This window comes from Ananas comosus, linkage group 6 (assembly GCF_001540865.1).
Source record: "Ananas comosus cultivar F153 linkage group 6, ASM154086v1, whole genome shotgun sequence".
NCBI lineage: Eukaryota > Viridiplantae > Streptophyta > Magnoliopsida > Poales > Bromeliaceae > Ananas > Ananas comosus.
Window position 1 is genome coordinate 10,553,441 of NC_033626.1, and position 26,544 is coordinate 10,579,984.

The 26,544-nt window shown below is 34.4% G+C and overlaps 3 protein-coding genes and 1 long non-coding RNA gene across 5 annotated transcripts; all 4 read right to left on the minus strand.

Moving 5' to 3' along the window:
- Positions 1,166-3,933, minus strand: LOC109711344 (L-type lectin-domain containing receptor kinase S.4-like). Its single transcript, XM_020234343.1, has 2 exons — positions 1,614-3,933; positions 1,166-1,525 (listed from the first exon to the last, which is right to left on the minus strand). The coding sequence occupies exon 1, from the start codon at positions 3,620-3,622 to the stop codon at positions 1,616-1,618; it is 2,007 nt and encodes a 668-aa protein (XP_020089932.1). The 5' UTR covers positions 3,623-3,933; the 3' UTR covers positions 1,166-1,525; positions 1,614-1,615.
- On the minus strand, positions 7,922-12,362 carry LOC109711360 (probable E3 ubiquitin-protein ligase RHC1A). The gene is made up of 3 exons (XM_020234359.1): positions 11,212-12,362; positions 9,568-9,636; positions 7,922-8,358 (listed from the first exon to the last, which is right to left on the minus strand). The coding sequence occupies exons 1-2, from the start codon at positions 12,086-12,088 to the stop codon at positions 9,599-9,601; spliced, it is 915 nt and encodes a 304-aa protein (XP_020089948.1). The 5' UTR covers positions 12,089-12,362; the 3' UTR covers positions 7,922-8,358; positions 9,568-9,598.
- LOC109711859 (probable N-succinyldiaminopimelate aminotransferase DapC) lies at positions 13,124-17,338 on the minus strand. The gene is made up of 2 exons (XM_020235174.1): positions 16,958-17,338; positions 13,124-14,488 (listed from the first exon to the last, which is right to left on the minus strand). Exons 1-2 carry the CDS (start codon positions 17,171-17,173, stop codon positions 13,337-13,339), a joined length of 1,368 nt encoding a protein of 455 aa, XP_020090763.1. The 5' UTR covers positions 17,174-17,338; the 3' UTR covers positions 13,124-13,336.
- Positions 24,148-26,262, minus strand: LOC109711254. Of its 2 annotated transcripts, none has more exons than XR_002216552.1 (3): positions 25,830-26,262; positions 25,676-25,720; positions 24,148-24,705 (listed from the first exon to the last, which is right to left on the minus strand). It is a non-coding gene; the product is annotated as an uncharacterized LOC109711254 (long non-coding RNA). The 2 variants fall into 2 exon arrangements; XR_002216551.1 differs by having other exon boundaries at positions 25,908-26,261.

The window sequence follows — 26,544 nt, forward strand, 5'->3', positions numbered from 1 at the left end:
GTTTTTAAGGTCGCGTTTGGTTCGCGTTATGTGATATTACATATTATTTTGACATATCAGGTATTTTGGATTTCTGAATAAGATTATTATTGATGCTGCATCAGCACGTTTGGTTTAATATAATAATGTAATACTGGATTGTAGTGTATGTAGCATTATTATGTTTGGTTCAGTTTATAAAATTAAGTAATCTTGACAATAAAGTGTAATCTATTCCAAAATTGTCCTTTGTTATATTTGGTAAAATTTTTTTTACTGTTTACACATAATAATCTTTTTACTAAATTTTATTTTAAATAATTTAAAATTTGAAATTTATATTTTATTTCTAAATTTTAAATTTTAAATTTTAAATCTGAACAAAAATATAAAATTTGATATTTTAATTTAAAATATAAATATAAAATTTATAAATTTCAAGTGAAGCACTACTATTCTTGAAGTACACATGAAAAATCTAGAAAATACCTGGTTTCTAATAATTACATGAAAGTAAACGAATAGGTTGGCAGTTCATTGTTCATTTATCCTGCAATTAATTTTGGTCAGACGGAGAAAACTAAGGTTGTGGATAAAAAACTGTAATTGGTTAAGCTTTGGTTTTTTTTCTTTTCTTTTTTCGTTTTTGTGGAAAGAGCCAGGGTGAGCATGTCTGTGAACAAGTGCCAGTTTTGAGCGACTGAATGTTTTAGTCCTGTTATTGCATACGGAAGTAACGGAACATGCCAAAATAAAGAGCAAATCTAAATACCAAAAAAAGGGGCAAATGAGTGATTCATAAAACACACAAAACTTGTCAATTAGATGTCACGGACACTGACACGGAATACGAGATACGGAATACGACATGACTCGAACACGACGACTCGACAGCTTTCAAAAAATTAGAATACAGACACAATATGAACACCGCTAATAAAATATAATATTATTAATATAATTATATATATATATGCTTATAATATATAAAATATTAATTTTGATAAAATATTATTATATTTCTCATACGGATAAAAATTAGTAAAATTTTTATTGATAATTTATATATCTTAAGAAAAAAAAATCTGCATTATATATAATTTATTTATATTGTCAAAAAAATTGTATGCATTACTTAAAAAACTAAAATATTTATAACCTTACATTTATAATGCATAAAAAAAATAAAAAAAATATGTATATTTTTTTAATTATTTGCACTATAGATCGGCATTAAACGCACGCCCAAAAAGTGGCCATATCAAACACTTGTCCAACACGGACATGCGAGTGTCTGACACGGAAACACTGGGCAAACAGAAGTGTCCGTAATACATAGCTTATCAATGCTCTAGTTGCTCTGCCAGCTACATTTGCATGAAAAATTACAAACTAGGAGCACAAATCTAAACCGGAAAGAAACAAAAAAGAAAACTCAACACACAATTTAGAACATCTCTCGATGATTTTTAGTTGCCTGCAGTCCTCCGTTCTAATGATCTAGAACAGACTACCAACACGCCTATTTTATGTACTGGCAGGATTCTTTTTTTTTTTTTGAGAAAAAAGTAGCAAGCTACCTGCTTCATTCATTAAGTCTAATGAACTGGGCATACAAGTTGGAGGCAGGATTCATTCACCTTCCTTTGTTGAGGGAGCTCGTCGAGATTATCCCACAAGACGAATTACATGAATCTCCAGATGCCAAATTCACCGACTCCCTTTCCGAGAAGACGAGGCTCACATCATCCGCGAGATTCTCATCACCATTCAGGTATCGGATCACCCGCCTCATGCTCGGCCTAACCTCGGGCGCAGACTGGCAGCAGACTAAACCCAGCTTGAGCACCAATTCCATCTCCTCCCCGTCGTAAAACTTTCCGAGTCTCGGATCTGCAGCTCCAAGCAGCTCTCCTCTTGCCCAGCACTCCGTCACCCAGTCCACCAGATTCAGCTGCATCGGCGGCGCGTCCGGTTCGATCGGTCGTCTCCCGCAGGCCACTTCCAAGAGCAATGCCCCGAAGGCGAAGACGTCGGAGCTAGTCGTCGGCTTGCCCGTGCGCGATAGCTCGGGCGACATGTAGCCGAGAGTCCCCACCACGTGAGTCGTGTGGGGATTCGTCCCGTGCTCATGCAGCCTCGCAAGTCCGAAATCGCCGATTCTCGCGTTCATGGCAGAATCGAGCAGCACGTTGCTCGCCTTGATGTCTCGGTGGACGACCACCTGCTCCCATTCCTCGTGCAAGTAGAGAATTCCCGCGGCAACGCCCTTGAGGATCTTGAACCGTTGCTGCCAGCTGAGTGTTGCACTAGTTTTGCCGTCGAAGAGGAGCGTGTCGAGGCTCCCCTCGGGCATGAACTCGTAGACGAGGAGAAGGTCTTCGTTCCGCTTGCACCACCCTTTGAGCTCGACCAGGTGCCTGTGTCTCATCCTCCCTAAGCTCGCGATCTCCGCGATGAATTCTCTAATCCCTTGTCTAGTATTGTTCGAGATCTTCTTTACGGCCACTTCCTCGCCGGTGTCCTTTATTACGCCCTTGAAGACTTGCCCGAAGCCGCCGCGACCGAGGAGCTCCGTCTCTTTGAACCCCTTAGTTGCCTTGTAAAGGTCCTTGTATCGGAATCTGTGGGGGTGATCAAGCTCCCAATCCTCAAGAGTCTCCGCGAGTTTCGCTCTCTGCTTCAGATAAAAGAAGATGGAGATCGCCGTGCCCACAACGATCAGCGTAGCGATAAAAGTTATGTCTCCAATCTTGATTGCCAAGGCCTTGGAACTGGAATTTGAAGACGAACTAGCACTCGGCGGCTGAGGAATCGACAGCTGAGAAATATCAAGCGGCGCGGCAATTCCGTCGGTCCGAAAGCTCCAACCTAAGATGTAGTGTGAGCTTACAAGTTTTCCGGTCGAAGCGGAGAATCCAACATACATATACTCTTTGAAAATCGGCGAGAGATCGATGGTGTATGATACGAGGGGGCGGCCGGGTTTAGGTACCGAGAGAGGAGCAATGGCCACGTTAAGGACTCTTGTGTTGGCGCTATAGTCGATCCACGCCTGAATCGGTTTCCCCATTTTCAAGTCCAAATCAACCTTCTTGTTGGAATCGTTTGAGTAATAGCCGGCCGGCGTTGAGATATTCGAGATGATGCTGTTTATGTCGATCCCGACGTGATTGCCGTTCGTCTCGTTGAACATCCCAGGGATGTAGGCCGTGTCGAATTCGACCGCAAAGACATGATTGGAGGAATTCCCGTTGTTTCCTGCACCGAAGAGTCCGAGATACGGGCCGGAATCGGCTTGAGGGAGAGTTTTTGACGGGGACATGACGAAAGCCAAGCCATGGCCGCTGCCCGTCCCGATGGTGATGATGTCGAACACGAAGATCGTGCTGAAAGAAAGCGCTGACGAACTTCCGTGCTGATTATCGAGCAGACGAACGGGAGAGGAGAAGAAGGCATGACCCATCACTCTTCTAGTTTCATTGGTGAGTTGAATCGTGCCGTCGTTCGTGACGCGCGCAGAACCATCCAAGCTTAGATTAGAAGCTCTTTTGAATCCGCTGAAGATGAAGTCGTCGGCGAAAGACCGAGCTGAGGAAGTTAGGAAGAGAACAAGGAAAAGAAGAGCTATGGAGCTAACCATGGTTTTTATGCAGAGAATGGAGAATGGTAGAAGTACTTAACAGCTGTTTTATTGCTGAAATGCTTAACTAGCAGCAGCTTACTTACAACAGAGGAGAGTTACAGAGATTTTTACAAGTCTACATCTACATTAATTTATGGCCTTACTAGTGCGAAAGCTATCTTTAAGGAAGCAGGTAGGGAAGAAGTTGATATGTGGAAAACATTTCCATGGGAATCTTCTCAAGAGATTTCTGATTTATATTCAATATTTGGTCTAAAATTATAGGAAAACGTAGCAATTTATATAAATTGACTTGTTCCTTTTACAAACAAAATAAGAGCAGCAAGTTGTTTTAGGCTCAATTTGGAATTGCGAAGAGATTACTTTACTTGCGGTGACAAGATATGGTGAAAAAAATACGTTATTATTTACATACGTAATATTATTCGAGAAATGATTCGGTACTTTATTCTTAAAAAAATAAAATAGATTTTAACCGTTGATTAATACATCGTAAAGATGTAATTTTAACATTTAGTAGGTAAAAGGATTACATCATGCGAGGTTATTTTGGTAATTAAACTACACAATATTTAAAGAAACTTTTAATTGATATCCTAAATTTATGCATTAATTTGCACTAATTTGGAAAATTGATTGATTAACTTATCATTAAGATTAGAAAAATTAAAAATACAAATTTGATTTAAGCATTTAATTACGGATTAATTACGGATTTAATCCTNAACAAAATTAGAAATGTAGATAAATTAAATAAATTTATATTGAACAAATCTAGGCTATTTGTATATTTTTATTAATTTGATCAGTCCAATTAATTTGATTTATTAAATTGATTTTGACTCTTATCTTTAAATTTTTTTAATTTTTAGTTGATTTTTAAAATTTTAGTTTGTTCCCTTTTGGTTTATAATTAGCTTCTTAACTTTTATTATTCATTTTAATTAAATTAGTATCAATATTTAAAAACTAGATTGAACCGATTGATTTGAGTGATCAGACTTTAAACTATTCTATCAAAGATCTGATTTTAACCTATTAAACTGAATAAGATTAAGAATAATCTAGAACCGTTAAAGATAATAAACGTTTTAAACAGAATAACATTTAACTGGTAGAGCTAATAAATATTTTAAACATAATTTTAAATATAAAAATTAAAAAGATTAGGATTACTGTTCAGAAAAAAAGGGTTAGGAATTTGAATTCGAACCCGACTAACAATCGCAAAACCTATTTCTAAACTCGATGGATTTCAAAAATCCATATCTAAACCCAAAACTGACCAATTTTTCGAAACCCAAAATCGAATCCAAACCCGAAGACCGAAACCCGAAACAATTATTTCTCTTTACCATATTTCAAAATATTTTATATTAAATTTAAATTTTTAAAAATATAAATTCGAATATAATATTAAACTTTATATATGATTCAGGTAGAATTCAAGATGGATATAGACAAAATCCATAGTTGGTCCACAAAATAATCTCACGTTCTTGTTGTCAAATAATTTGAAACTTTTCTTATGCCAAAATATGAGGCGAAAAATAGAGAGAAAAAAAAGAAATAAAGAGAGAATAAAAATTTTGATAATATAGTAGAGATAAAATGACTAAAATGCTCATGTATTAAAAGACAAAAATATCTTTTTTCGAGGTATCTAATAATCGGTACCTCTCCCAAAGTGACTTGCTATTCCAGATCACAATTTTAAGAAAATTAAATTTGAACCGTTGAATGAGAGTGAATGAACAGTAACGAAAAAAAAAAAAAAAGTATAGAAGCATTACTCATATGTTAGGAATATCTTTTTGGATAAATTTCAAATTCCCTCCTTTTGTTTAACTTATTTTTATACTTTGTCATCCTGTGGTTTAGAAAATTTTACTTCGCCCTCCTGTGGTTCAGATCTTTTTTTTTTGTCACTCTATATTTTTTTAAAATTTTCATTTTTACTTTCTTACTTTGTTTCATATAAATTTTTTTCATAAAATAAAAATTAAACCATGAAAAACCAAAGTGAAACTTTTTGAATAAAAATAGACAATTTGAACTTTTATTTTTGGCTAAATTACAGAAAACTCTCCTGTCAAAACCCGATTTTTCACTTTCCTTTTCTGTCATTTAAAACCTACACTTTGCCTCCTTGTAAAATAAAAAATGTTCACAGGAGGTATGGTGTGAACTGTAATAATAAAATGACTATTTTGCCCCTCACCATATTCACATAAAAGAAGATTGAGGGTATTTTTGGCATAAAAAATATATAATAATATTTTATAAACGGAACCCTAACGGATTACTAACGGTAGGGTGCGAAGTAAACATTTTTTATTTTACAAGGGGGCAAAGTGTATGTTTTTAAATGACAGAGGAGGAAAGTGAAAAATTGAATTTTGACAAAAAAGTTTTATGTAATTTAGCCTTTATTTTTTCATTCAATAATATTTTTTTAGTTGGTTATGGGGATTTTTCGTATCAGCATTTTCACGATTTTTGGAACAGAGAAGAGGTCGCGAAAATCGAGGACATGATCAAGACTCGAAGCAGCTATCGATCTTTGAGTTAACGTTTAAATTAACAATTTTGTCTTTGTAAACATTTCAGAATTCTCATAAAAAATTTATAGTTTTTTTTTTTCCATAAATCAACTTATACAATATGGCAGTTTATTAGTGGTTCAGTTATTCAAACTTGATATTCAACTCAACTATATACATTTGAAATCTAAGTCATTAAAATCACCACTAAGATTAGCCTAGCACTCCATATATCGCACTAAATTGACGGAATGCATTGAGACCTTTCGGTTGGTTTAGCGATTGTCAATGAATACAAGATACCCGAAATTTTATCCGAATTCGAATCCGAATCCAAGCAAAGGGATTTATTCGATGCTAAATTGGTATAGTTTCGAATATAGATATTAAAATTTAAAATCTAATGAATTTGAATTTGGATATGAATTTTGTTTGTACCCGAACCGAATTCGAATCCGAATTTATTTTACGTTATTATAATAAAATGTATATAAATATTTGATGTTATATTTAATTTTGTATTTTAAAAATTTAGATTTAATGCAATATATTTTGAAATATTGAAAAGGGAAATAATTGTTTCGGATTCGGATGCAGGTTCGGGTTTCAGATTTTTGGTAGTGTTCGGATTTGGATATGGATCATGAAAATCCGTCAGATTCAGGTTCAGGTTCAGATTTTGCATTTAGAGTTGGGTTTGGGTTCGGATTTTTGAAAATCCATCCTGAATCCGACCCGTTGACACCCCTAGGTTGGTTATTACGTATTATGATGTTTAATTTTGACAAACATTACAACGAAAGTGATCTCGATGCCTGAGTCTTCAGGTAGTCTGACTCTTGTCAAGTACGGAGCACCGGCGGCCAAACCTTCGGGTAAATGCTAGTTTTGTCGAATTTGGTACACCGAATAGATGATATCCGAATCACGGGAAATCTTGGATTGAGGTCTCAATCCTCAGATTGAGAGGCCCTCAATTTTTTGAAGGTTATCATGAGAGCCCTCATTCTGAGGGTTGGTGATTTTGATCCTTCATGCCCTGGTAAACGGGGAGTTTTCTTTTTCTGATGATGATAACAACCATCCTATGCATGTTCTTTAATTTTGGCTTTAAGCTACAAATAACTTTTCAGTAATAAGCCTTATGATAAAGAGCACTAGATATGAACAAATCTTCTAGCAACTTACAACATGTATAACTGACCGTAGTTAGCGCAATTGGCTAAGGGATTAATGATTTATACCAAGGTTTCAATTCAAAGTCTATTATTTGCTTTACGTTTCTAGTTTAGTTTATTTTTTTTAAATATGAACAAAGCGGACAACTTGCTATCTTTCTCTTTAAAAAAAAATAAAACAAAGAAAGAAACTGACAGCTGCAGTATTGTTTGTACCCTTTTTGTATAAAATAACTCAAGCGATGCTATCTGTACATCCAGATGTTAGTATAAATTTTATACCCTCTCCGTTACAGAGTCTATTTTCTTGCACTGATTTTATTAAACTCTATTTTTTTAGATTAAAAATTTAGAAATATTATTAGCCGTATCTAAAGCTGCTGGCTAGGGCTTGATCATTAGTACATGAGATTCAAAGTCAAATTTCTTCACATTTGTAGTTGAGTTTATTTCTAAAAATAAATGACTGAAGCGGTTCGATTACTATTAGAAGTATACTCAACTTTTGGATGTAGAAATAACATTTCTCAAATAACTTTTTGCATATATTCTGCAAAGAAGAATACTGCTGCAAATACCTTAAAATGTACTTTTTATATTCTTAGAATGGAAAGTAAATCATTCACTAGCTGTCACTTCTACTGAAACACCAGTTTAATTTATTTTTCACTTCCTAATATTTGATTTTGCGTTTTGCATGTGTCATGTTCTCAATATTTTTATTCGATATCATGTATAAACACTTTATTTTTATATTTACATATGCAATAATCTCTTGTGACATATGTATGGTGGTGTATCAGCTTGTAAGTGTACATCTACTCTTCTGTTACATTGTTGTTCGATTACAACTTAAAGCCATATAACCATGTCACCAAATCGTATATATCACCACCGTTGTTATCTCGTCTCTTGATTCCTCACATCGAATCGTGACCGTACAATTTCTGATGCTCCAAAAGCCTGCAGAGAACAAATATTCGGTGCCGATTCCATTCTTTCCCCCATCTACCTGCCATGTTCTTTGTACTATTAAGGATAATATCTAATATGCCACTCAAAATCTCAAAAAAAAAAAAAAATTTATTCCTGATTCTCAAAATTGTCCTTTTTGTTTTCAAATTTGTCCCTAAAAACATCAGTTTTTTTAAAAATATACACCTGTCCTTGATGTTTATTGGAAAGTTTTGAATTTTTAGAGAGTATTTTGAATTTTAAATGAAGGATATATTTGAAAAATTAAATAGTAGTCAGGGATATATAAGAAATTTTCCTGCAATATAACATTTAAATTATTAAAAAAAAAGGGTAAATTGCACCACTAGTCCTTTAAGTCAAGTTTCAATTTGGTCCCCAAACCTTTGATTTCGATATTTGAGACCTTGAGCTTTTAGTAAAATTTTAATTTTTGTCCCTAAATTTTCAACAGCATTCCATCTTAGTCTTTAGATTTAAAAGTGTTGTTCGCATTTAGCTCATTTATTTGTTCGTATACTATGAATTTGTTGTTTTTTTTTTATTCATCTCGTACTTTCAATTGAAAGGACCAGTTTTTATATATAAAAAGTAGTAGAGTTGAAATATACCAAAGAAAAAATAGTGTAATAGTTTATCTTCTAGTTGTAAATATAAATAAAGACTAAAGAAATAAAGACTGAAGTGAAAAAATTTTAAGATTTTAGGGAACACTAACATCAAACATAAAAGTTTGAGAACCAAAATAAAACTTAGTTGAAAGTTTAGCGACTAGTGGTGCAATTTTTACTCATTAAAATAAAACTCCATTAGGTGCTTAATTGCAAGTATAAAGAAATTACTTATTTTTTAGTGTTTAGAATTAATTTTGGGTTAACCACCTGATTGTATTATCAAAGAAGGTAATCAAATTGAGCTGTTACATTTGAACTAAATTTGCAAATTAAAAAAAAGGAATGAATAAGCGCTGAAATAAATTTTACTCAAATCTTGTTGCTTGAAAATATATATGAACTAATTTTATACCCACAAATATGAAAATTTAGCTATAAATATTTCTGGGACAATTTGTGGAAACACCTTAGAAATTCGGAAAAATTGCGACACTAATCTCTATCTCATCTTTGACCATTCTTGTACGTTGCAAAATTTCGCAACTTTTGACTTTTAAATTATATTTATAGATAATAATTTTAGAAATTAAAGAGAAAGAAATAAAATAAAAATAAAAGGTGAGTGACTTAACTGTTAAAATGATGACACCACCATAAGAACTGCTAGAGAATAAAGAGAGAGCGCCACCAGGAATAAAAGGCTGAAAAGAATTAATTAGTAGTTAAGCAAATTATAGAAATAGAATACAAAATAATGCATAACCAGTTCAAATTCAAATCTTAATTTAATTGCAATTACTTGGTAGTCTAAATAACAAATTAAAGTGTAAAATTTACATCATAAAAGGAATATACAGATAATGAACTTAACTTAATCATATTCACTGTACATAATTAAGAATAAAAGCTACCAATAGTATTACATCCCAGAATTAGAAGCGTAGGAGTGCTAAAAGAAAGAAAGAGAACAAAAAGAGACAAAACTGGAATAGCAATTATAAGTAGTTGTTTCCTTCAATTCAACATGATTTTGATTTTCAAAGAGTTTCATTTAACAGTTTAATTCATGGAAGTTTTGCTCTTATTTGATTCTGTTCATGTAGTTTCAATTTAAAAAAAAAGATTATGTAACAGTTTAAACTAGGTATGAGGATGATATTAAAATCAAGAACAAACTAACTTCATAAAATAGGTTTGAAGCTAACCCAACAGACCTGATTAGTCATAATATCTTCAGCTCTTAAAGTTTTTACCACAATTTCTCACATCATCTTTAAAGTTTCAATTTTGATAATTTAGTTTATAAACTTTTGTTCAAAAAATGCTTCTGGTAAAAATAACACAAGACCATCATCATCTTAAGGTTCTGCCGACACGCGCGACAATATTTTGGAAGTGCAATGGATACAAAACTATGCACTAAAATTTTCTGCTCGCCGGTCATCTCACTATCCATCCAATGACGGAATGTAGCACATCTCTATCGGATCAGCCACTGAATATGCGAAATGATACATCCCGCCATCGATGCAATTGTAGGATGGTCTCGTATGCAGAAAATTCTGTGCACAGGGCTATATTAAAAGTAGTCCCCAACTTTTTTATGTTGAAAACAGCGAGCAACTATCTACATAGCATTATTTTTAGCTGATAGAAATGAAAAAATTCTAAAGAATACATAATCTTAAGTTTAAAATTAGGCTAAAAGATAGATTATCCCCTTCCATATATTATTTATTGCACTTAACTTTTAAAATAAAAATAAATGTATTTAACTACCTTGAGAGATTAAAAATAAGTATAATTAATACAGTTAAAAATAAATATTTGAAAGAATTAGAACTAACGAAAAATGTTAAGTATTAATGAGATAAGTTTCCAAAGAATTTTAAGTGTATATTATTTTTAGTTTAGAAGCTAAATGCAACACGTGATATATGGAAAGGGGTAAAACGTATTTTAGCCTTAGAATTAAATTGTCAAACTTGAAACTCTAGCTAGGCATGTATTTGAGATTGGAATCAAACTTCGAGTTAAAAAAAAATAAAGTAATAATAATAATAAAATTGTGTAATATCTTGTATTTTAAAGTCGGATCTGCAATAACTTGTTTTCCACAGAATTCAATATAATTAAGATGCCATGCAGAAGCAACCCATATATGTACACAATCTATTTTCTGGGCTTTTGATGTGCTGCTTATTAGAGAAGGAAAGAGAAGAAGAAAAAACACATGGAGACAAGAACGAAGGAGCTAAAGATCGTCAAGCCATTACCGCCGGGGCCACCGTAGAGATCATCCTCGGCCTCGTCTCTGCGGCCGCGCTCGTCGTCCCACCTCGGCCATGCGTCCCAAAACGGCCACAGCAAGCCGAGGGGGTTCCACCTCCCGGCCGGCCACCGCCGTTCACGGCCGCTGCCGCTGCTGCGGCTTTCGTTCGAATCGACGTCGCTTCTCGCTCCCCTCGGCCGGTCGCTGTTGCTGCCGCCGCCGGGGAGCTGGAACCGGCAGACGGGGCACGAGTTGTGGAGCCTGAGCCACGGGACGATGCAGTCGGAGTGGTACACGTGGTTGCACGGCATCTCCCTCGCCTCCTCGCCGAGCTCGAACTCCTCCTTGCACACCGGGCACTGCGAGCCGTCGCGCAGGTGCGCCTCGGCGATGAGCACGCTCGGCAGCGCCGCGATCGCCGCGGACTCGGCGGGCGGGGGGCCGGGGCGGTCGTTCTGCGTGAGCTCGTCGATGAGGGTGTTCAAATTCGGGCCGGTGAAGTAGTCCGCCGGGTCGACGGCCGGAGGGATGTCGTCGGAGCGGCGCATCACCGGCGACGTTGGGACCGGAGGCGACAGAAAGAGGCGTTGGCGAGGAGGCGGAGGAGGAGAAGGCGGGGAGCGGTCGGAGGGGTTTCCGAAGATGACCCATCGGCCGCCACCGCTGGGGAGGTCATCGGAGTGGAAGTGGGGGCCGGGGGGGAACTGGCGGAGGGGGCGGGGAAAGGGGGGGAAGTGGTCGATCTCGTGGAGGAAGCGGCCGTAGCAGCGGGGGCAGAAGACGTCGGAGGAGGGGAAGGAGATGATGCGGAGGGCGCGGCGGCACTCGTAGCACCAGTAGAGCCGGCACGTCCTTCTCCGATCGGCGCCATTGAATGACATTTTTATTTTTTTTGTCTCTTTGGCTAGTTTTGTACAGAGCGTGAGAGAAAAGGAGATGGTGAGGGACTACATAAACATGGTATATAGCAGGTGATGAATGGATGAAAGTAGTAGCAGTTTTGGGGTGGAAAGAATAGCTTTGTGAGGAGCAGAAAGCGATTCTGTGGTGGGTTGTAAAATAATCAAAGCAGTGCCTTCGGCTGTGGAGTTTTGGTTGCGTGCCGCCGAAAGCATTTCACGAGGTGGAAGGTAACGGTTCTTGGATTCGCGCTGCAGCCACTTAAGCGTAGCCCATCAGGGAGCCTTCATAACTTGGGTCCATTTATAGTTGGGCCTTAAATAAACTTTAAAGAAAAGAGTCCAATGGGACGTGGACACGTGACCCTTCTGAACCTGGCTCGCGAGAAAATATTGCAGGAAATGTACAATGGGGGATTATTAGACTGTAGTCCTGTTTGAACGGTTAGGTAACGAGATATTGTGAAATCTATCATTCACAGATGCACTTTAGACTGACAAATTATCTTTAGTACTAAATATATACTTATTCATCCCATTACCACTATCAGCTTCATTTATTTTATTTAAAAATAAATTTAGCTAAAAATATAAATTAACTAAAATTCAAAATTTATTTTATTTAGAAATAAATTTAGCTGAAAAGGTAAATTAACTAAAATTCAAATTTGAAAACTCAGATACCAACAACCAAACCGTTTGCCACTTGCGCCGTTTGCCACTTGCGCTAGGGACAGTCTGTTAATATTTGATTGAACAAATATGAGGGAAGTGATTCATTATAGTTCCATGCAAAGGTTGGTTAAGTTTTAGTGCTTGAGATTTAAGTGCGTATGTGTCACAGACTCACCAAGAAGTCTGAACCATTTTGACTAACAAAAAGTTGATCATCAATAGATTTTAGATACATCGCCAAGTAAAATTAGAGCACTCAGCTAAAATCGTTCATCCACAAACCAACTAGCAAATCATCCACAGCTTTGTCATGTGAGAGTCGAACAAATCTAATACAAAGAGTTTAAAATAGATCGATCTGAATTCTGAAAAACTGGTAAACATAATTTATTTCGCAGTTTCTTACTCAAAAGTCAATTAATCATCACAATAGCTCAAGAACTGCAACTAGAATCAGGAATGCTCATGTTTCATATAGTCTATGCAATAAAACAAACATGGGAATAAATTAGATTACCTTCGGCAACTTAATGCCAATTAACTGCCTAATCCCCCTCATAATTTTCTCAGCCTCTCCTTCATCCTCTGAACTGCAGCCCTCAGGGTTCCCTCATCCTTGCAAAACGTGAACCGAACCAAATTCTTTCCTTCCTCCGGGTTCAGGTAAAATACACTTGTTGGAATCGCAACCACGCCCACTTCCTGAATCAAGTACTCGCAGAACGCGACATCATTTTCAAACCCAAAGGGGGTATGATCCACGATTATAAAGTACGTTCCGCTTGATGGGTAAACAACAAAGCCCGCAGCCTTGAGTCCATCTACTAGGATTTCTTTCTTTGCCATGTAGTCACTCTTCAATTCCTCATAGTAGGTCTCTGGGGCCCGCAGAGCCACTGATGCTGCCCACTGCATCGGGGTTGATGTGGCAAAAGTGAGAAAAGAGTGTGCTTGCCTCACACCCCATGTTAGATGCACCGGTGCTATCGCCCACCCAATTTTCCACCCAGTTAAAGAGAATGTTTTCCCCAGAGAGTTCATAGTCACAGTTCTCTCATACATTCCTGGAAGAGAAGCCATGGAAATATGGTCAGCTTCAAATGCCAACTTGTCATAAACCTCATCTGTGAAAACCAGCACGTCATTCTCTTGACACAGAGTAGCAATAGTTTCAAGTTCCTCTCTTGTAAACATTTTCCCAGTGGGATTGTGAGGTGTATTAATCATTATTGCACGCGTGTTCTTCGTAATTGTGGACTTCAGCTCATCAATTGGGACAGAGAAATCTGGGGGGCGGAGAGTAATGCACTTAATCTTCGCGCCAGCCATTGATAAGGTAGCCTCATAAGAATCATAGAAAGGTGCGAATAGGATAACTTCATCTCCAGGATTAATTAGCCCTAGTATTGTTGCGGCTATTGCTTCAGTGCATCCGGATGTCACTGTCACTTCCTTCTCAGGGTCCACTTCTAGACCTGTGTCTTTCCTGAACCTGGTGGCTATGGCGGAATTTAGATCTGGCACGCCAAAGCCTCTTGCATATTGGTTCTTTCCCTCTCTGATAGCTTGAATAGCAGCTTCTTTGACAAAATCTGGACCATCAAAATTTGGGAAGCCCTGGCCCAGATTTATGGCTCCGTGTTTGAGGGCGAGCGTGCTCATCTGAGTGAAGATAGTTGTCTTGAACTTCTCCAGACGCTTAGCAACCTAACAAAGAATATAATATTCAGTTCACTGTTCATCAGCTGAATGGGCATAATAAAGGAGTAGTAATATGATTAAGAAAAAGGCATAATCATAACCATGTTTGTTCAAGCTAATACAGAAAAAAGTTGTAGTTAATAATACTTGATTCGTCTGCTACAGTACATAGTATTTAGCCTATGACATCGCAGCAAAGGAATATGAATGAATACCAAAAAGAAAAGAGTTGTTGTTTCAAGCATAAGGACGATGAGTTTTTAGGGTTAACAACAGAAAGTAAAATTCTCAGCAACTTTGCTTAACAAGACAATACCCCATAAATGATCCTTCAATCACCTTTCTGACTTCTTTTTCGCTTTACTTTTCATCAAATACTTCTTTTCCAATAAGATGTAGAGAGATTAGGAATTGCGCCATTACTTCTCCTTCATCATGCTTAACAATTAAGCACGAACGAAAGCAGAATAAAGGACACATGGTACTTTTGGTGTTAAGACAATGAAAAAAGCATATGGCAGAACAGAGAGCAGAAAAGTAGACTGTCAAAGAAAACAGTCAAAATCTTCACCATGCTTAACAATTAAGCACGAATGAAAACAGAAGAAAGTACACACAGTACTCTTGGCGTTAAGACAGCAAAACAAGCATAAGGCAGAAAGAGAATAGCAAAGTAGACGCTAAAAGAAAACAGTCAAAGTAGCAGTATCATTCACAAGAAGACATTTCACAGAAGAAATATGAACATGATTTCATGGATTAATAAGGTTACAGATCAAAGCACAAAACTTTTCTGCCCTTTGCACCTTGTAAGCAATGAGAACTTTTAAATGTTACTTTCTAGCATTTAGCAAGGATATTATGAAGGACAATACTCCTTCCCATGTTGGCTTTGAAACAAGTAATATAGCCTACTTCAAGGCCACTAAAAGAAGATGTTGTCATAGGAAAATCAATCAGAAATCTGATAGAACTCTTCCCAATAACCCTATAGTTATGCAATCTCTAAGTTGCGAGATCACAGAGTCATTTTGTATTAGAAATGCTGCACGCCAGGTGAACTTTTTCCTGTTTTCATGCTAAAAGCTCTGGGTCTATACCCAAATAAGCTAGGATTGCTTGTGCACCAGCTTTCGGCTTTATCAAGATTTACCATTCAAAGATCTTGCAATTAGTCTAATAAGTGATATCAACCTTAGTGGGGCCAGCTGACGGTAAAACAGTAAAGGATACTTTACATAAAGCTATTCCAAAGTACCTCTCTGATATATCAAAGTTTCTTGAAACTATGTAATCTACGTTGTTCTTATTATCTATGGGAAGTGAACTACTGAAACTTGATTAAAATTTTTCAAGTAAAATTCGAAAATACTGATATTTACCAAAACAAATGAAACTAGACCTAGACAAGCCATATTAAAGTACAAAACTGAACCAATCAGTTTGAACCTTGGGAGTGAGACTTTAAGCATTATCTTCCATGGTACAGATGTACTCTGAAATTCGAAGCATATTACTCTTTCTTTCCACACTAGCCTCTGAAATAGAATTATTGAAAAGTCTACCTTTCGGGCAACGTGAGACTTGTTATTGGATAATTTTGAAGGGAAATCAATAAAAGTGTGCGCGTATTTCGAGTTACATGAATACTTAAGTTCAAAGAAATATACACTGAAGATGGTACTCTTATTTTTGATGGAAGTGCGAGCCTCTTCATGGCATTATTTTGTTTGTATAAGAAGTTAATCAACAACCTATCTTTGTTAAGCAAAGCATTTATGAATGCCTTATAAACAATTATAGCTTCAGCACGTATAGTTTACTTGAAGAAAATTTGTTAGTCAAGGACCTTATATTTTAAGTGGAGTATGCACCAAACTACCTAATAGTGGAAACCACTTGCCACAGGTTCCTTACAATCCTACAATATTGCTAGCACAAAATTTTGACACAAGCAACTAGCCTTACTACTTTGCTTGTCAAAGCTCTTTTTTTTAAATCAATTTACCTAGTAGACTCCAATCCTGATTAATGTATATAAATCAATAGAAAGTAATAAAGGCTCTATTTCAGATAAAACTAACGAGTATTACTCATTTCACATTCAAAAGTCGCAAAAATAAGCAAATACGAAAAGGAGCAAATCGGACGTGATAATCACGCTCCAATCCAAGCAATTTCGGTGTCTTTCAAGTACTATTTCACATACATCAAAGTCAAAATAGGATCTAGTAACATACTTTACACGCCCAAGGCATCACAGGAAACATATTCTGAATAGGTAATTCATGTCTGATCCAAGGACTCCTTACTCAACCCTAATCAGATCGATCCATAACAGATCAAAGCAACATTCGCTAAATCCAACTCCGATTCACCGAGTCGAACAACCAAAACAGCACGATCGATCACCACATCTCACACGGAATCGATCCCCAACACACAAATCAAATCCAAATTCGCAAAATCCCATACCTGCAACGGGGGAGAACTCAACTGCTGCGGCTCCTTGTGCTCCTGGTTGGTGGAAGGAGCCGTCCCCTTCTCGGTGGAAACGGAGGAAGCGGAAGAAGCCATGGGAGAAGCTCTAATGGAGAGGGAGGGGTTAGGGCGAGGGAGAGCGCGTCGGAGGATAGAGAAGGGCCTCAGCCGCATCTCATGGTGGAGGGAGGAGGCGGGGTAGAGGAGCATCGGGCGGGGTTCCCACCACCGCCGCCGCCTCTTTTATAAGCGGAGCGAGGAGGGAATGGGAATCCTCCTTTAGAGCGACGACCCCGCCGCCGCCGCCGCCGCCGCAGAGGAACGGTGATTGTGTTTTGCGCGTGCCACGTCCCGAATGCGTAGGAAGAGGTTCGGGTTCAGTGATCTTGGACTAGAATTTGGACCGAATGGGGTGCATGTGAGTAGGGTGTCAACGAGCCGAATACGAGCGGAACGAGGCTGGCTCTTGTTCCAACACAAGCTGGCTAAAACATCCAGCCCAAAAATTCTTCGCGTTTTCAGTTTATTTATTAACGATCCAAACACGAACTAATTTACAAATAATAAATTAAAAAAATACATATATATTCATATAAAATAAAGAAGAAATTATAAATATTATTTTTGTAGTTCCATACTTTCTTCCTTTAGTATCTTGTAGTTTAAAGTGGATCAATTTAGTATCCTACTACAGAGTACTAAAGTGAATATTCGATAAATCTAGATGGGATATCTGAAATTTTTTGTATATAATTTAACAAAATATTAACAAAAAAACTGACGAAAAGATAAAAATAAAATCACAGGACACTAACTTGATATATTTTAAGCCACATGATACTAAAGTAAAAAATACGAAATCACAGAAGTGGTATTTGAAATTTACCCTAAAATAAATATATGATATCTTACTTATTATACTTTAATTTAATGGTTGAAACTTTATATATAAATTAAGGTGAAATTGCACTGTTATCTCCTTTTGGCGAAGTTTCACTTTACCCCTCGAACTCCTAAAATGGGCATTTAACCCCCTAAACTCTAATATTTCGTTCATGTTACCCCTTCCGTCAGTTTTCTGTCAAGCTCCGTTAACCGGAAACTAACGGAAGGGGTAAAACGAATGAAATATTAGAGTTTAGGGTGTTAGATGTCTATTTTAGGAGTTTGGGGGGTTAAGTGAAACTCGCCAAAAGTTCAGGAGGTAGTAGTGCAATTTACTCCGTAGGGGACTCTTGACTATAAATTATTTTATTATAATATGTTACTTATGGATTGACTACTAATCCTCAAGTTAGTGATCATATTTGATTTTGAATTTATATATGTTTTTTATCATAAAATAAATCATACCATAATTTATCCTACATTTTATTTAATAAAATAAAAGTAAAAGAAATGAATTTGAGTGGCTTAAAGATAAAAAAAGAGCGATACTAACTACTTACGATGCTCGAACACTCTACTATCCTGGTGTACTCGTTAATATGATTGATTTACAATAGGTGTCCTCAGTAGGATATAGAGATTTTAATTCTCAGTTAATTTTTTGTAGTACTCGTTTGTCCTTTTTATCTTTAGAAATATTGTTCTATAAAATACACTTAAATAAAATTTTTGTACTTCATTTCAGCCAATTAGAAATTTTTAATATAAAAATATGAAAATAATTTATAGTAAAAATTTGGATAAATTATATTGTTACCCCCTGAACTTTTGGTGAGTTTCACTTAACCCCCCAGACTCCTAAAATAGACATCTAACACCCTAAACTATAATATTTCATTCGTTTTACCCTTTCGTCAGTTTACGGTTAACGGAGCTTGACGGAAAACTGACGGAAGGGGTAACATGAATGAAATATTAGAGTTTAGAGGATTAGATGTCTATTTTAGAAGTTCGAGGGGTAAAGTAAAACTTCGCCAAAAGTTCAGGGGGTAACAATGCAATTTACCCTATAAATTAATGTTTTTGTAATTGAGTTCGATTTTATATTTAGATTTGACTAAAAATTAAATAATAGAAATTTATATTTTATAAATATACTTATTTATTTATATATAAATATAAAAAATGTGTATTTGAGTTATTATTGAATCGAACATGTGCGAGCTGATCCTATCTCGTGTTCGATTCGTTTATTAAATGATTCGAAAAATTTAGCTTATATTCGGCTCGTTTACTAAATGAGCGATTCAATATCAAGCTACTTTCGAGTTGAACATGAGCTGACTTGCGAACAGTAATTTGTATTGCCATCCCTACAGGTGAGTTAGGTTGGATTGAAGCTACCACACAAGAGGTTCGCTCAAAAGTTGCTTTTTTCCGTTCCGTAGAAATGCACATAACCTACATTGAAGAAGAGAGCATTTTGAATTCATTTAATTTGAATCAATCGGCACTACTTAAAATTTAAATTTTGAATAAATTATTTATTTTTATAAATTTTATTTATATAATTTAGGCTAATTTGTATAAAAAATTCACAAATTTGAGCTTTTGTAAAATCGGACCGCTTTTTTCGCCCCTCCACTTTTGGTGAAACAAACATGCGTTTTGTTGGTTCTTCATAAAAAACTTGAAAAATCGTATCTTGTGAAAGCAGTTTTCTGTGAAAAATATCATTTTTCAACAGTTTTGCTTTTTCAGATAAATAATTCAAAACCAAAATACTAATTTTTCATTAAATTTTTTAAAAATAAAAAAATATTATTTTAAAATTACATAAATAAAAAATAAAATTTTCTCTAAAAAAACTAAAAATTTAGGCTATTTTTTGAAGAACTAAACACTCTCTAGTAGCGGATAAAACTGAAGCTTTCTATAATAACCAATCCGCCAGCAATAATAATTAGTTGGGCTCAAACAACTAGCTGAAAACTATGATCACTAGACGATTTGAGGCCCACTCAAAATTTTTGCGAGTAATAATAATTTATTGACCTCAAACCACCTTCCAAAATATTTAAATATAGTTATTATTATTAAGATTCATGACTTTTTACATATTCGATTATAATTCTGTTTTCATTAGGACTACTCGGGTATCAAACTTTCCAACGACACCTAGTTGATAAGTTCTCGATATGATCCTATACTAGTGCAGTAACCCATGCGTTGCATCAGTTAGATACTACTAAAATAAATTTAATATCTAACTAATGTATCAAAAGTTTGCTATTATTTTAAAAATTAAAATAGTCAAAACATATTGACTTTTTGTAAAAGTATATTAATCTGTTAAAATCGATTAGTAACAAAATAATCGTACACAAATAATAAATATGTCAACCTATTGAGCCGAAAAGTAACATACTATTTGAAAGAGATTTAGATAAAAAATTTATTTTAGTAGTATTCTTTTAGAAAAAAAGTAAACATATGAAAAGTTATACAGTAAATTTTTAAGAGACAAAAAGATATATACAATCTAACATAATTTAATACAACAAATATAATACAGAAAATGAAGACCATTTTAGATCATATATCAAACTAATTCTGTAAATATTCTTTTAGAAAAAAGTAAACATATGAAAAGTTATACAATAAATTTTTAAGAGACAAAAAGATATATACAACCTAACACAATCTAATACAGCAAATATAATACATAATTTTATTTTTGAAAAAATATATAAGGAGCAAAGAATAGAAAAAGAAAAAGTAATAAACGTTCAACACAACAAACATATTAGTTCGAATACCATGCAAATAAAAAGAATTTGAAAAAGCTGAATAAAACTAACTAAGAAATTTCAACGCTACAATATAAAGAATATGTAAATCTTTTAAAAGAATTGTTGAAATTTAAAGAAATTCTCGATTTGATGAAGATGGTAGTGCCAAACTCGATGCAACACGGAAACTCATTCTTCGTCCGTAGCACGTGCTCAATCTTGGCCTCGGAGCCCATGAAGGAGGAAGAGAAAGCAGAGAAGAAGAGAATGGGGCTTTTTCGTGGATTTCTACGATTTACAATTTAAATTAGGGTTAAGATGGGTGGATCATTAATTACACGTTATGTGCGGAGAGAAGACGAAGGATTTGGTTAAAGTTGGTGGATCATTAATTACACGTTATATGCGGAGGAAAAACGAAGGATTGAGGGTGGACCATTAATTAGACATTACTGGACGAGGAAAGGCGAAGAGTTTGTTTCACAATGTGAAGCCAAAAGTAAAAAAAAATACAATCACGGGACATTTCTTTTAAGTTTTAATGTATATTAGTGCAGGAACCCGCGCGTTGCGGCGGATAGGAAGGATTGTAGTAAAAATTTATGAATAGTAAAGTATCAATAAAAGTAATAATTGGTGACACACAAATGAATCAATAATCATCGATATATAGGCACCAAATAACATTGTGACAATTCATTTTATCACATAACACATAGAAAAAGCAGTATAACAGTCAAGATCTAAATTTTATATACATCTTATGTTTCTGACCAACAACATTTTTGAACTCAAACCCAATTCGAATCACATTACAAATAAAGAAGGAAAGATATATTTTTAAATTCAAACCCAATTCTGTAAAAAAGAGAGAATTTTGCAATTATATTAGAAAGCACGTATTAACATGAGGAAATATAAACTTCTAGCTATCCAGCAAAAGTTAAGACGTAATAAGAATAAAAAAAAAAAAAGTGTAGTAGAAGAAGAAGCAACAACAGCTACGGTATCAAAAACATTAGCAGCAATAGTTCAGTTGGTAGGAAAAAAAAGAAGCTACAGAAGAGAAGGAAGAAGAAAACTATGCACAAATTTTTTTTTTTCTATTAGGGAATTGTAGTTACTTTTCTCTGTTTAAAAAAAAGAGAGAAAGAAATAGAAAAAATAGGAAAAAAATAATATAGGAGAATCAACAACAATAAAAACAGAAGAATAATAGAAGAAATGATATTGAACTTTGCGAAAACCAATAAAGAAAAAATATAATAGAAAATTTATTGCCTATTTCTATTTAAGTTTTAATACTGAAACAGAAGTTAAAGAGTTCTAAGATAAAAATGTTTGTGTTTTTGGTTAATTTTGAATTCAAAAATTGGTTATTGATTTTCATAGGGCATGTTTGGACGCTTGAATTTGGGTTGGAGTTAGGACAGAATTATGCTTATCTAGCCTAATCAACATATCTCGATTACGTTGAATTAACAAATATTATGGTGAGAGTAGAAAGTGAATTTAAGCTAACATTTAAATAAAAAGTACAATCAAAATAGAATAAATCATCTTTTATAGGTAAACCAGTCCTATCTATTATCTTAGAAATACCAAAAATAGTAATGAACTATTATTTATCCAATCAAGTCATAATTTTGTCCTATCTAATCCCCTTCAATTATCCTATTCAATCCAATCCTTGGCCAAACATGCCCATAGAGTACAACCTAATATAGTTCAAAGTTTTGAAATGACAATAAATAGCCAAATTAATTAGGTCTAACAAAAAAATCTTTGTAAGATCTTTATGTAACTAAACAGCAATAAAATTCAATATAAACTGTATCTTCATCAGAAAAAAGATCATTTCACGTAAAACATGAGTAGAAACTTATCTAATTATTAGTTATTTTGACATAGGGTTTGTAAATATATAAATTTAGCAATTTAAGGACTCCTAGTGTACTTTGCTAAAACCAAAGTGGGATTGGCATATATATTACAAATGAGATATGTAAAACTCAGAAATTAAAATGAAAATAATATATATACACTAAAAAATATTAAGGAAGAATACATATATCAAATTGAATTTCACATTTGTCTTTACCAAGCAAATAATTACAAATAGTTGCTTGCGAAGGAGTTAACAATTGAAAAATTATCATTTCAACAAAAGTAGATAAGAAAAAATTCAAAGCATAAATCATGAATATAAAGGCAAATAGTTTCTGCATTTTTTGCATTNTATAAATTAAATAATTTTTAATAATATTATATATAATTTAATAATATTAATTATAAAAATAAAAAATATCAATTAAGTTAATTTGTATTTTGAACTTTTTTGTAAATATATTATTTTTTAGGAATATTTTTTAAAATATAAATAATTTTCGGGACAGATTCGGGGCGGATCATGGTGGGGCGGATTCGGGGCGGATTTGGGACGGGTCAAAATTTCTCCCATTTCCTGCCCCGAATCCGTCTCGGATCGTAAAATTTACCCCATTTCTCGCCCCGAATCCGTTTATTTTCTCCCATTTACTGGCCCCGTCGGAACGGATCGAGGCGGGAGCTCCACCAACCCGAATCCGTTTGCATCCCTAGATTGTATATGTTAATGAAGTAAACTGAACCGGTTTGTAGAAAAACTGGATTTGCGGTTCGATTTTCCTACGTTTCGGATCAACACCTAGAAATAAACAACAAAATGCTAAAATGTGGGGCTAGTTATTGTGCTACAATGGAATTGCAATTTGGTTCGTGCTTCGCATTTCTCAATATTTTAAAATTGTAATCCGGATCATAAAATAATTCGGTTCTACCCGTTGAACAGAATAAGTCAAACTTTTGCTTTAAGCCATTCAAACCTCCTGTTTAACCGCCTGTTTAATTGACTTTAGTTCATTCAAAGTGCCAATTTGTCTTAGTTTTGTTTAAATTGGCACCAAATCGGGGTTTAAAAATCTTTAAAAAATATTTTTGTATCTTTTCACACTTTTATGCTCGAATTTTGGGGCCTTACAATTCTCTTCTCTAGAGAAAAAGTACATTCAATTATGAATTCTCAATTGAGCTTTTCAACAAAAATAACACATATTTAATACTAGATTCTATTTAGATTTTAGATTTTAAAATTGGACAACACTATTTTTAAATTATGCAATAGACACTAAAAACATATTCTCTAAAGTGCAACATTCTATGAAAAGTACAATAATTGATCTTTTTTAATAAAAAATTCAAACTGGCGTTGTACACCCTCCTACACATCAAAGGCTTCGATAAGTGCACCCTATCTTTACATACATGCACATTCTGGGTATTAAATACTTATATGGGAAAGGCAATGATGAAGTGCAAAAAAATTAATAGTAATTACATGATTTATCAGTAGATAAGATTAAGATATAGAAAAATTTATCTAACTTCAAATTCATTAAATACCACAGTAATAATATTTGAGTAGCACCATTTCATATCTCTTCTGTCTCATAAAATAGACCATAATTAAAAGGTATGTACCAACTTTGCCTTGGAAACATCACAAAATCATATCAAATATATTTTAAGTACAATCAATCATAGTATAAAATAATATATATTCTATCATTAATACTATTTTAAGTCTTTAACTACAAAGATCTAAATATAAATAGAAAGAAGTTATGCAATAACAGTAAATAGTGTATCCCCAAAAGTGAATGGGATGCTTTTCTTGTTTTAGAAAGAAGAAAGCAGTAAAGAAGGAAGCAAAAATATCTTGGCAATGTAATATGGCTATGCTCCCATAGAAGATCCGCAAGTTCATGATCAAACTTCATTAGAGTCAAAAAAATAAAAAATTTAAGCCCAAAAAATTAATCAATGCAAATATAGAATCACAACAAACACAAAAATAGGATAGAATGTTGACAACATATATATAGGGTTTAGCCAAACCTATATAGAAAAAGGATCATATAAATGATTTGCCATCCTGAATTGTGTAGTTCAAAGTTTCGATTGTGTGATCTTGAGGAGAAATTCAGAGATGTGCATAGTGAGTCTACTCCCAATTCATAAACCCTATGATGCAACACCAAGATTACAATCTAAATGAGTTTAACAATCAAATACCTACCAGAATACCTTAGGATCAGAATTTAATGGCATGATTCATATCAATCATTTTACTCTAAAATTCTAAATAATCTAGCACTTAAACCTACTGAAATTGAACATACAACTCTTAAAATATCATTTTTCCCCAAAAGGCCAAAACCCACCACAAAATCACGCTAAAAAAATAGAAAAAAGAAGTAACTAAGAAATGAACCACCAAAGATTCTAAACTATCGATTAGCACTTAAAAAACTACTTAGATATTATTGTTAAAGGAAAACTCATTTGTCTCTTATCTAAAATCAAGTAGCCAATGCTCTTTTGATTACTTGCATTTAAATGTTTAGTTAATATCCCACATAGAAAGAAATATATTAGAATAATATATTCAACAACAATATATTTGAGTCTGGAATTACGAAACAAACCTGTAAAAGAATTATAGAATGGTTTCAAAGGATTCAAACAATTTTCTCTCCAGTGAAATTCCTCTTAGATATATTTTGCACATCATTTTTCACTTAGTTGTAGCTTTTTTAATTTGTTACTTTTCACATAATGAAAAGAGAATGTGTTATTTGGGCTTGATTTTTTTTTTCTATTCACTTTTTTAATTGATCAGGTTGAGTTTAAACTAAAGCAAAACGAAAGTGTTCTAGATACTTCGATTCTTTGGTTGATCATATTGCATCACATAGCACAATCTTCAATCATGCACAAAGGGGGAAAAAAAAGGTTTTAGAATGTTTGATTTTACCATTTAATCTGTTATTCCTTTTGATTTCTATAAACTTCACAAAAGTCTTTGTATTAGATTGATTAGAGAATTTTTTTATAAATTAACATGATTCCTAATAAGAATACACTTGAATTAAACATATAAATAAGAAATCAAACTATATAAATAAAAAAAAATCTATTAAGGAAAGCTTACAGTTTCAAATTCGTAAGGTCGCAAAATGTAAGAAAAGCATGTTAACTGCACAACAAAAAATAAAAAAAAAATTGTTAGCAAAAAAAATGCATAAAATTGAAAAGTAAATGCAGAAATATGGAATCTATAGGAAAATAGAAATAAAAGGAAAAACCATTGGAATCGAGAAAACCAAATGATTCAGATCCACCAGTGTAATTGTTAGATTAAGAGCCGCTAAATTTTCGCTTACAGGAGAAAATAATTTCAGCAGCATAGAAAGAAACCATCCACGCCTTATTATATAGATTCCGACAGTTAATGCAAACGGCATGAAAGAAACCGTTCTTAAGTAATATGGTCACAAAATCGAGGCGGCAACAGAAGCAATCCAGATCGGCAACAGAAGGGATCGAAGGGACGGGGCCGAGATCGAAGGGATGGGGATGGGATCGAAGAGGCATGAGAGGCAATAGATGGGATTGTAGATGGAATCGAAGAGACGGGAGCAGGATCGAAGCGATGGGGTGTAGATGGGATCGAAGAAGTAGAGGAGGTATCGAAGCGGCGCGATAGGGAGGGGGAGCAAGAGGCGGCATCTGAAGCAGCAAAGGGGTTAAAAAAAAAAAAAAAAAACAAAAAAAAAAAAAAAAAACCGGTAAAAACTGTGCGTGCGAGAGAGAGGAAACGCTCGAGAAAGCAGAACCCACAGGCTAAAGTTGAGGAAAACTTGCCACGTGGATTAAGATTACGGGTTTAATTAGAGTATATATAGAAGATAGAGATATAGATATTAATTTTTCTCCATCCTAGTATCTGTTAAATATTTTTTAATATTAAAATTCAATAAAAAAATAATTTTTTAAATAAAAAACAAAATTAGTATATAA

Excerpts from the sequence above, each read along its gene's own strand:
- LOC109711344 (XM_020234343.1), bottom strand. The coding sequence starts at position 3,622 with ATGGTTAGCTCCATAGCTCTTCTTTTCCTTGTTCTCTTCCTAACTTCC.
- LOC109711360 (XM_020234359.1), bottom strand. The coding sequence starts at position 12,088 with ATGTCATTCAATGGCGCCGATCGGAGAAGGACGTGCCGGCTCTACTGG. Across the intron at positions 9,637-11,211 it reads TCTCTACGGTGGCCCCGGCG|CCTTTTATTCCTGGTGGCGC; the intron begins GTAATGGCTTGA and ends AATTCTTTTCAG.
- LOC109711859 (XM_020235174.1), bottom strand. The coding sequence starts at position 17,173 with ATGCTCCTCTACCCCGCCTCCTCCCTCCACCATGAGATGCGGCTGAGG. Across the intron at positions 14,489-16,957 it reads TGAGTTCTCCCCCGTTGCAG|GTTGCTAAGCGTCTGGAGAA; the intron begins GTATGGGATTTT and ends ATTCTTTGTTAG.